The sequence below is a fragment of the Ylistrum balloti genome, unplaced genomic scaffold (genome assembly GCF_031769215.1).
Source record: "Ylistrum balloti isolate Yb309-2 unplaced genomic scaffold, AGI_CSIRO_Ybal_v1 Utg370666, whole genome shotgun sequence".
Lineage (NCBI taxonomy): Eukaryota > Metazoa > Mollusca > Bivalvia > Pectinida > Pectinidae > Ylistrum > Ylistrum balloti.
Genome location: NW_026782403.1, coordinates 158799 through 171349, shown reverse-complemented (window position 1 = coordinate 171349; position 12551 = coordinate 158799). Strand labels below are relative to the sequence as shown.

General features: G+C 37.4%; 1 protein-coding gene across 5 annotated transcripts in view; it reads right to left on the bottom strand.

The window, feature by feature from the left end:
- Positions 1 to 12551, bottom strand: part of LOC132557376 (uncharacterized) — a 94770-nt gene that overhangs the window by 38611 nt on the left and 43608 nt on the right. The window contains exon 1 of one of the 5 annotated variants that reach the window (XM_060221873.1): positions 1710 to 2712. The exons of 3 other annotated variants lie outside the window; for them this stretch is intronic. In XM_060221873.1, the coding sequence (XP_060077856.1) occupies positions 1710 to 1810 (101 nt within the window). In that variant the 5' untranslated portion in view covers positions 1811 to 2712. Of the gene's footprint in view, positions 1 to 1709; positions 2713 to 12551 lie in introns of those variants that run through there. One more of the 5 variants, XM_060221875.1, reaches the window with a different exon arrangement.

The following is a 12551-nucleotide window of genomic DNA, read 5'->3' as shown; positions in this document are numbered from 1 at the left end:
GTGTCAAAACCTGTACAGCTATTGTACCTTTCACTCGTTTGACTTTGTATTCATTCAATGATAGATCACAGTTCGGTGTATGTAACCAGGCATACAGTAAGAATGTACCATATATCATTAAAGACAAGCTAGACACAGCCACATAATCAGCAGAGAAGTGATGAAAATAGTATGACAGTGAATTACGCCACAGAGAAAGAAACCGACAACTACAACCGTACATGTATATATCATGAAGCACTTGAATTCACCAGACAATAGTCACATCTATTATTCAGAGTGTGAGAGACAGAGATACCGACACCTATCATCACACATTGTATACACAAGGAATGCCTCGCCCTCTAAGTTGTCCATTTGCAATGTAAAAGATTGCACCAACGACAATGATATTTCTTGGTACTTAATTATGCCTTTGTGCTAATTTCTTCAGACAACCCTTTTCAATTTTGGGCTAAAATTTCTATACCCCGAGAGCACCAAAAAGTGGACACTAACCAAGCATACAATCGTCACAACAAGCAAGCATTAAACAACATATTTCAACGTGACAAAACTAGCCAATATTTCCGACATGATCGGCTTGGGATAGTGTTATGTTATTGCCGTGCATTCCAAGGTTATTTTAAGATCCCAAGGAGCCATAAATATGTGTCTTGTTACATAAACAATTTTTATTCAATTACTTCTGGCCTTAAACCTACAGAAAGCTCCAAAGCACCGGGCTTAATATATCAAAGACGAATCGATACATTCTCTTTACATCGGGGTCTACGGGGCGCGTATTGACTTCTTGGAGGTTTGTAGGAGGTCAAGGTCACGCTTGCCACCACACATCTGGTTTGCATGATGGTAACATCGGCTATCACTTGTAGCCGTCACGGAAACCGTTTACACACTGCCAGATTTGTAAATCACACACAATTAGCACACTATAAACAAACTTCAGTGTTCAACTACGACATTTAACAACTGCCGTGAATCCGTATAAGTTTTGGACTGATCAAACACACATTTTGCATTGGTATACTAAAAACATATTACTATAATTAAGGCATCCCGTCATACAAATTTGAATTATATCTAACAAAGAATTTGCTATTAAGACCTGGTACCGAGTCAAAATTTTCATAACAACAAAATCATCTCAAATGTACGTTCGAATGCATGTTCATTACTGTACTGGTACACTTGCCATGTGTGGTCAATTATCCAATGTCTCGTTTGTCTATACCTTCTGATTACGTTAAGGCGTGTGTAATTGTGTGCACGAGATCATTTACCGACTGTAAATCATATACGTAAACACGTGCATTATATACAATACATGTTGACATACCAAGCCTTGACGTACAATGTTTTAAACACCTGTATGATAAACAACATACCTGTGGTCATGATAAACATAGACGTACATGGGTAAGCTACCAACAGATGTGTCTGATTTAGTCATATAAATATGTCTATAAAAAAACATTAAATATTGTTTTCACATGTAACATCAAAATAGCATTATCCCGCCATTAAATAGTCAATTTATACAATATTAATCGTTTGATATAAAGTGAAAATAATGAAAACTGAAACTTTTCTCCGTCCATAGTAATAGATTACTGCAACAGCTTATCATTATACATATATAATCAATGTGATCATTGTTTTCTATAGTTTTGTCAGTGTATTCCCACCCGTCTTTACCCCGAATTTACCGAGCACATGTACAAGGCGCGGCCCTCTTGGTGTCCGGCTTCCAATGGTACGTGTTGTTATTTTCAGAGCGCATCTTGGAACTGACCAATGTTTCTGACATCGTGTTATAGTTGTTCAAAATGCTGTCAAGGGAATCCAATCTCGGTAGATAGATATGTAAATCCGATTAACAAGATAGGCAATGGCCACCTTGAACCACTGAACACCAAAATATAACGCTGTGTGACGGTTGATGAGCGGCGTTGTATATCCGTTATAGTATCATTGGCTATTCCCGGACACCGTGGACACGACAGTGAGCTACGACAACTGTGTGTTCACCACTGTGGCATCAGGAACAAAACAAAACATGGCTTAAAATGCCAATAATTCGCCTATGTTTCACTAATTCTCCGCGTTTACCGATGTCAAGGCGACGAGAAATTAATAATGTGAGTAACGAATGGAATTCCTTGATCCTAAATTCCCTGTCACCACTAATTCCGGTGTGTTTCTCTGGACACTGGCGCCCAGCGCTGGCAACAAGGACAGGAGGAAAACAAGGACTGCGATTACTGTCACTAACATACGAGTGTATCCAGGAATGAATGTACGTCACCAACAGTTAGAAGCCTCCTATATTGATGTGGCAGTTATTTCTCCGTCGTAACCACATTAGTCGGATCGAATAGACATAATAAATTAAACCATGGCATGTTTGGTTTCACCCGTGAAATTCTGTTTAAAAACACACATTATTGCTCCATTGTAATGCATTAGTGTACAGCACCTACTGAGAGTGCTGATGTTATAGAAGCCTATTGAAGGGTATATATCTACGCACTTATAGACAACTATTACTTTACCAACATCCCCATCCAAATTATTAACAAAGATGCACCGCCCACCACCTTCAAACAGCGTGTAATCCCCTCGAAATATTTCTATGTAGTCCTCTCCTACACAGGCGAAAGCGTTTGATGGTTCCTGGCGTAACTTGTTCCAAAATGTCTATTCTTGAACACCAGGATTTTGGCATCTGGTCAAGGTTGCTACATTCTTTAAGGCAAGCAAACACAGCAGACATGCGCAGGTGTCGACGCGAGTGTAAGTGTTGTGCAAAGAGTCCCTATGAAAGTGTTGTTTCAAGCATTCCATTGACGTGTCAGCTTTGTCACTCTAGCGAAAACGTATTTAGATATTTTTCTAACAACAAAGCAGGAAGATTAATATTCAAGGCACCATGCCACAGACGTTTTGTGCTGATAATAGGGCTTCCGACTGACATTTGAAAACAAAATATATAGGGATGATAATTGAAAGTGTTCCGAACTGTTCCTCATCACCAGTCTGTTGTATTGACATTCTGCCTTCCATAGACAAAGTACAGACAACACTGACACACGTTGTCTCGAGAAAGTCTTGCCACTCTCTCTCCCCTCCTATGAATATTTTACATTCCATCAAACAAGTTGTATTCATTGAACAGAAGTATTTTATGCTGAAGCGGGCCGATTTATTTATAAGTAACAAGTGATGCTGTAGTTTGGCTTCAGTGGAGTAGGATACAAATAAAGTAGGTTTGGGAATTATAGAAAGAGAGCCTCTCATTGTCAAAACATATAACATACTGGAAACCGATTTCAGGTATTGATTTGCATATCAGCGTATTTGAAAACTTGAACCGAATGAAGTTTATCCTAACTGTCAGTACATATATATTCTTAAGGGTGCCCTCGGGGCGGTGCATCCGCTATACAAACACATTATACTGTGTGGCACTGTAAAATGGAAACTTTTTGGTCTCGTCATTATGAATGCGTACGTTAAGTAGACAGTTACAAGAGATACTATACTAAATTCCTAGTGACTGGAAACATGCGTATTACGATTGAGTGCGACATGTACATGACGTTTCTGGTAAGGTACATTATTGTGTACCGCATGTATAGGTGGACTCCAGCCTTGGGACTATAAACATGGAGTGTACATGTACTTAAAGTACTGTACTTCTCGACCTCGGCTCACCAGTACAATAGTTCAGTGTGCAGCCAACTCGAGCAATAGGTCGTTAGCAGTATGTATTCAGTACTTTTTGTGTACTTTTCCACACATTTTCCAGATGCGAGGCTTCTATTCATAATAGTTTAACTACAATGTATCCCACACTATTTCGGAGTGTATAACTATTTCGGAGTGTATAAAACTAAGCTGTTGCAGGAATTTCCATACCTTGTAACGCACTTTCTGTGTGCTTGACTGATAACATACAAGACTCTAATACCAGGATTTTGGAAGTGCACTTCATTTCATTTACTAATCTAAATATATATATTGGTGCAATAACAGCGGATTATTTTGTATCACATAAATGGATATAAAATTAATTTACAGAGAATCTCAAGGACGAACTTTCCTTATAATCTGAATCAGCTGTGTACGTCTTAATGGCCGTAGCGATGAGGATATCGTACTTCCCATGTTGTCGTGAAATGAACGTGCATCATTGGGTTAACACCCTCTACTGGATTAATTACTTCATAAATTAATTATCATTAATAATAATAATGAAATCTCTTAAACATATACACAAATCAACATCACCCAAACATCCAGTCGAGCGCGCGTCTTATTGGCACCCCAGTCCACTACTCAGGGAGGTAATTAGCTGGAGGCAGGGTTACAATGTCGTACATCAACATCGTAAACAAACGCTTGATGCCGGTATGTCAATACCAATTACAAACACTTGTATTTTGGCAGGTGAAAATATTGCGCAGCTGATAAACACTTTCCTGTCCGATTTTATCATAAACAATATACCGTGTTCCGGAGACAGCCAACATTGGCCTGAGTAGTTAACACATCGTTGCTACATGTTACCTAATTCATTGATAATGACTACCCGTCATTCTTAATGTATAATAGATATTTTAAACATTAATACCAACTCATACTTCCATTATCATTTCCTAACTAAATTAAGGAAACTTTTGATGTGATATTGTAGAGATTTTTATAATTATGTAACAATCCGAGAGATTATAAAAAATTAATGACGACATTATTCATAAAAGCTTTTGTTTTCTGAAATCGTCAATATAATAACTAAAAGAACTTAAACATCTAGCTGAACTTTTGTCAGTTTTGTTTACAAACAGTAGTCGTTGATTTTAGTTTACAGAAACTGTAGTGACCTGCCCATTCAGATATTACTTATCTAACCGTTCTTTGTGATGTTAAAATAACAAAGTGACATCGATTTTCCCATAGGTTACATGTCTGATACTTCCGTCTATAGATAACCTTCTCTTGTGCAGAACTTACAAACGAATGCGTAAAAATATTTTTGTTCAAATATCGGTTGTTCCTTTTTAAAATTATGATGATCACACATAGTTTTGCCTGCGTTCTTTCTGTATCTTATTTCCTGGTCTACATTTCCTCGCATACCTCAAACATATTTTGGTTTTAGTCCCACCTTCCTTTCCTCTGGACAGATTAAAGAACGTTTCTGAAGCTGATGCCTTTATCTGATCATCGTATCTCGCCAGACTAAAACCGTAATATCTTAATTATTATCCACAAATAGAGTATTACATACAATACTGGAAACACTCGCCTGTATCAAATATGAAACTAACACATCAATATGGTAGTCATACTAGGTATACCTTCACTTGGTGAAAATGTGAAAGGAACATGTGTTTTTTGAGAACCTAGCAATTTTCGTTAGGATTACATGTACTGTTATTTGTCGTAAGCCCACCTCGTTTTGGGCCCATGGGGGCTGTCGGTACTTATCACTGTCAAAGCTTCCCGGGGCACCTCACACGCAGCTTAAGTTCTCTATCGCTGTACCTTTGCCGTGCTGAACATTCCACTAAATGTCCTTTACGTATCCGGATGTAATAGGTCGTGTTATTTTCGTTCACTTTTTGAGATAAACCACCGTTAGGGACTTGAATACTTCGTGATAGTGTAGGTTAGGTTTGCTAACTATTGAGATAAACCACAGTTAGGGACTTGAATACTTCGTGACAGTGTAGGTTAGGTTTGCTAACTATTGAGATAAACCACAGTTAGGGACTTGAATACTTCGTGATAGTGTAGGTTAGGTTAGGTTTGCTAACTACAGTTGTGTTCGATTTAATTCAATTTTCTGACAATCACACAATGGAATTGACAAACGTCTCTAAACGGCGCTCTGTCTAATTACTTCTACTGTTCTGAATGAAAGCTGTTTAACGTGCAAACTGTACCCTAACCTATTGTTGACATTCTGGTTAAACTTTATCTATCTAATATACAACACACTACTTATTTGTGAATCTGTTTTTAATCTCGTTTACAGAAAATCTTTACGATCGTTTGCATTTCTTTGTTGAGCGTTATTACCTGAAAGGGATCTGAACCTCCTGTGAGATAACGACGACACACTATTATTACTGTCACACAAGTGTCTACCTTTGTGACTGCATAAAAACTAAATAAGCGACAGAGATTACAGAGGGTTTGACGTAGTACCAAACAGTAGGACAGTATGTCCGCTATCCCAGATTCCACAGGCAATTTTAACACAGGCCGGAAAATCTACTGAACGGTTAAAAATATCACTGTAGTGTATCCCAAAGACACAATCTGTCTGTTGTCGACACGTTTGTACCACGAGGACCTTACTCTGGAGAGATCGCTCACGTTTCGCGACATAACAGCTAATGCCGTTGTTTCTTTGTCACTGAAAAGCCGCGATAACAAAGCTCAATCGGCCTCAAGTCGACAATAATTGGAGAAACTCGATTGAGTCCATACGAACCGATATACCACAGGAGAGATATTGGAGCGCTGGGGAACCAATCCTGTTAGCAATGTATTGTTTATACATGCAACTGTCATTATATTGCTATTTTTGTAACAACGTTTGGCCTTGTCAAAAATGAAACGTTTCACATTTCTTGAAAAGGAAACACTTGCAGATTGACCTTTACGGTGTATTAACCGTTTGATATTTGTCATTCATGGAATGTTTAGCATTTGTCCTGCAGAAAACATTTGACCTTTGTCGCGAAATGAGCATGTGACTTTTGTCGTGAATGGAACGGTTGACCTTTGCCATTTAGAAACCTTTAAACTTTGTGGTGTTTGGAACATTTAACCTTGTGAGTAACCTTTACCTTCCCATGATGGAATTTTGTACTTCAGAAAACGTAGGAAACGTTTTCAGGAAGTTTGACCATTGTGATATAAATAATGCTTGACCATTGTCCTGGAAGATTAGCTTTACCTTTATCATACAGATAATAACTGACCACACTAAAAGGAAATTATGCTTGGTAGCGTTCCCAAAAGCTGTATCTAATTTTGATCAACGCAGTGCATTTGTATCACTCTCTCATCAGGCGACCTTCGGCAGATCCCTGCTACAGTACACTCGTGACGTAAACGTGTTCTGGACGCACATGCGTTGTTGCATTGTACCTAGCTGAATGACAAAGAATACACGTCATGTATTGTTTACAGAATGATTGGACACGTGTATACCTATGACATTTGTGCAATGATAAACAGATACCGAAAATCCCTCGTTTTACTATCAGATTTTTTCTACTGATCTATAGCTGTTCCCAAATGGCTCTAGGTATTTTCTATACACGTATATAGATATCGTGGCCTTCTTTGACACTATGCATATCTGTGTTACATGTAAGAAAAATATTTGGACCGTAAAGCACGGATATCTCAAAGGAACATTTATCTCGAGGTTATATACCAGTGTACTTTCATTCATGATTCAGTAATTTCTGCTGACTGACATTATACAGGTTATACAACATTCCTTTATACAGACTTAATTGCCATCGCAAGAAAAGATATTATAACATAACCAGTAGAAGATCTGAGCGTGATGTTTCTATGACTACACAGCCACCTTAATCAGATATTTTTTTTTGGTCAGATGAAGGTGACAGTGAAGTCATCAAAACGTCACACTCCGATCTTAAACTAGTTGTGTTGACATTACGAATCTGAAGAAAATGTTCCGAAATTTTATTGTCTTGAAAGATTACTAATAATGTTTCAGGTTTCGCTCTGTAGAACGCTAAAAGAGGCGTATTTCACAGTGTTAGAACATTTGTATCAGTATCAAGTATTCGCAGAAATGTCTTTTCTCCTGTAGATCTTTCAATTCGTTAATATTTAATTTTCACGTTTAAGTTGAAAATTCCGAAGTTTAACTATCGAAAATAACAGACTACACAGTACGTTGTATATGTATGCATGTGTATTCAGTACTATGATACCGAAGTAGTGTTTTCAGGAATAATCTCTCGCTTGTTTTTAAGATATTGACCGATTGTTTGGTTTAACTCACAATTGTTGGTTATTTAAAGAAAACTTCAATTTCTACTCGGGTTTGACTCGGCGAAACAACCAAATTGTTTAGCCTGTTCCATTTTTCCATGAATTTGAAAAGATTAATATTGATCTGGGCGTTTACATCTTTTCCAGATTCTGTGAGGGAAGAGAACTTGTTTGATGATAAAATTTAAATAAATCAATTCGCTCTAAATTTGAGGGAAACATATTTATGAAAGCGAAATAAGATATATCATCACTATCAGATAAATAAAAATGTGACACTGTGGTATTTTTGTCACAACATATTTGTTTTTGGCATTTTGATATCTATGTGAGACCATGCAATTATTGTCTGCAACAAAATGGCAGGCAATCATCAAGATTTTAATCTCACACTGAAAATTGAACTCTCGAAGTGGGAAATAACCATAAAATTTAGTATTACATGTTTTTAATTGACTTTTTTATATTAAAAAGTGTCGCAAGATCGTATTTTAGCTGAGTGATCGTCCTGTAATTTAAAATGCCGAACAATATATTTTTTAAAGGGATTGAATGATTAAATTTCGTTTTCCCCAGCGTTTGATTTCGGCAAGCGTTGTAATACTTAAAATTAGACTATTCACAAAATTATAGCACTTTTTTATTTCTTTTTAACATTTCAGCTTAAAACTAACACTGGTCGACAATCATTGTTGTTTCGATACCGCTATTCGCTGTTTTGATAGGCGAACTCACCACGTGAACTTTCGGAATTTCGCGTCGCGCATGAGCAAAGAAATTTATCTAATGAAATGGTTATGCAATTTTTGAATATTACAATTCACAGACAGTGCAAAACTTTAAACTGATATTTAAATGTTATACTGAATTTAATCAGTTATCAAATGAAAATTTTTACCAGTTTAGTCTCTTTGACCCAACCCATTAGACGTGCACGAGTTCTAGTAACTGCAAGATTGGATTTTTTTCAAAATATAAAAAATTTGAAAACAGATTGTTTTAACTGGAATATAAGCACTGAATGTTGCTTTTGTCGATATCATGGCACGATGAATTGAGTTGCACTTGACACAATTCAACATGGGCTATTTCATAATCGCAGTTCATTAAATTTATCTCAAGAGCAACGCATTTCATTACCCTATAAATCGATCAAAGCAAGGTTCAATAATGCTTAAATGTTGAAGTTTGTATATTACAGACAGATATTTTAGGACGTGCATGTATGAGTAAACTCACACTATCAGACGAAGGTTACAAGAAAACGATAATTCTGACACAGAAACTCACGCACTTTCTAAATGTACCTATCCTAAACGCAATGCGATACAGAGAGCTTCTAATCGGTGAAATATTTCCATGGTTAGACAATGTTTTGTCATCGATGTATTGTACAGAGAAACTACAGCAATATAAAGCTTCCTTAGCGAAGTCAGTGATACATGTATATGTACTTCAGTGATTATCTGGCCTTCACATGGTGAAGATCAGACCATCCATCACTCGTGGAGAGCCTCAACGGCACCCTCCTTATACTGATTAGGTCTAATAACACTCCACCACCCATCACCTCAGATACCAGTGTTACTTGATGGTAATGACAAACTATCAAATAATGTTAATTTACCACAAACCCAAATGGACCACAATCTACCACCTACTCAACAGTCTTTGCAGACAGATGGCGATCGCTGCTCTTACATAAGTGATTGTTTGGAAAGGCCTTTCCATTGATATAGAAACAACAGCGAACTCAACTATTTACCGTGATTACAATGGACTTGGTTTCTAGATAAGGGAGCTGATATCGTAGTTCTGAGTAGGATAAAGAATATAAATATGCCAGCACGGTCTTAATCAAAAAGAGATGTGTCAGATAAATTATTCTTCAGCATGCACGTATCAGCTCAAACCATTTGTCTTAACGGCTACCAGTTAAAATGTATACTATAGAAACAGCTAAAACTAACCCTGCACAGCAATTTGTCACTGTACATGCAAGATGTAAAGCAGATTTGCCCTGACGTCTTTATATCACACAAAGATGACTGAACAAGTCACTTGAATAACAGAGGTGTGGATATCGACCAACAATAAGATTACATATGACTTGTAGAATCCCGCAGAAGATTTGGGCGAACCATTTTAGTGTCAATCCCAAGGCACATAAATCTTCTCATAGAAACCGCCATGTATAATACAACTGTTATTTTGCAATAGTTCCCATTACCCCGGTTTAACAAAAGACTTTGAGAAAGAAGGATGTATTTTCACTAAAGTTATGAATTGAACTGTTTTTTCCTTTTTACCGATATGAATTTTTTATAATTATTTTCAGCTGTTTTCTTTATCGTGGTTTTATCTCAGACTCGGAGACGAAAAAAAATCTCTCAAAGACATTAACATTTTCATGTTTTGTTACCTAAATAGAAAACATCATGTTTCAAAACAATGTGAGACACCTGTAATCGCCTATTAAATAAAAACGGCAGACAGTATACATTACCTGGTATTCGTAGTGTACTATGTACATATGTATCAAAACTTGCACATACGGTAAATTCATTCCCTCCCATACCATTAATATGCTTAGAATGTACTTACCTTATTTCCCTCCTCCCCCAAAAACAAAACAAAACAAAAACAAAAACAAAAACAAAAAAACGTCCGAAATGCCACTTTTGGCTCCAAGTCTTGCGTACTTCATTTCAAGATTTCTCGAGTATGATTTAGCAAAACAATTATTGATCTTCGTCAAGGTCAACAAAATGCTTCTTTTCTCTTCGAACAAATTAGCCGGTTGATTAATCACTGTATCGACCTCAGTAAAACCTAACATTAATTATGTGACCCAGCGCGCAGTAAAAGTTTGAGTGGGATGTAGAGATAGATCAGGTACATATATATTTAAGTAACTGTACTGAGTTTGTATCTTCAATGTGTTTCTGACAAGTTAACGATCTGTTCATGGCTTGTGTTCTTCGTGACTGTAAACAACTGGCTGGTCCGGTATGCCGAACCTCGACCTTGTTTAGATATCAATTACCTTCTATCGTGACGTCACTTGTCAGGCATGACGTAAGTTAATTCCCTTAATGACGTAACCTGGGAATATTAATACCAAAAAGCTGCTTTCTATTCTATCTCAATTTGTCGTGTCTGCTATTTAAATCAATTACCGTTCGAAACAGTCGCGAATGCAGTATGTGATTTAATCAATCTCGACACCTGTTTCTATTATGGAGAAGCGTTGTCGACCAATCACATCAGTTAAATCCTTCACTCCTAATAAAATTTCACCTTAGTTGGGCTGATTTCTCCCCTGTATAGACGATGATAGCTTGGGAGTACCTCTGGCCATGTTATAACTGGTGTAACGTCGGGGTTTTGGAAGTCTCTAAGAATGGCGTGCCGTCGGGGTGTAGCGAGCCTCTAGGAACTACATGCCGAGGATTTGGAGTTTAGATGGCGTGCCAAGGAGAAGTTAAAATAAGATCGACTCGTTCCATGCCCAGCAGCTTTGCTTACTTAAACGCTAAATAGCCTTGTCTCCTGTGTTGTGTTAACTGATAGCAAAATCAATTGTACGTCATTTTTGTAACGTTAAGTCTACACGAACGGCCATACAATACAATGTCATTTACCGGTGACATATTACTGATTGCAAATGAGGTCTCAAAAAGTTACAAAAAATCTCTCACAAAGTATTCTTAGGTCCTAAATTGGCAATGGAAAATTGCAAAACCTTTTCTACGGAAAGAAATAAATCCCCTTGTAAAACACATAGCTCTAACATTACACTTTTATACAAATCAGAAGTCTGAAAAACAAATCCGTTTACATCATATACAAACATATTGTAGCGAAGTTTGTATTTATGATACACGTCAACTGCTCTGGTCGTTGTCCTTCTATACTGGTGAAGTGCCCACTCTATTATATATATTGTACGTCACAGACATATTGAACGATGACTGACCACTTGTTCGGCCAAGGTCAGTGCAGCAGAGTGCCAGTTAGTGATATTATTGAGAACTCTATACTGGCCGAGAGACAAACATCATTATCTCCAGATCACCGAGTCAGATTCTAAAGAAAACTGACCACAGGGATAATATCTCTGTTTGTGTATGGTTTTCGATCGTTTCCCAACTGGATCCACTTTTCACTGAGATCTTTTCGTTATCTTTTGGACGACATCCCAAGAGAACATTGGTATCTCATTAGCCTTAACGCCAATAATGTGACCGCACTCTTACTGCTTGGACCTCTTAATCCTGATATCCTCTCACAAGTGTCTCGGATGTGGACGGGCCTTGCATTTGTTGGTAGAGAATGGACTATTTTAAAGACAATGTAGGCAGAATCCGTCCGCTATCTGTACGATGTTATCACGGACAGAAGGAGAACATCACCGCTGTCAGTTGATAGCCGATCACCATGGCAGCATATCATACTGAAGAATCATTATTTCCACAAATCGAGTATCCCCTAATTCT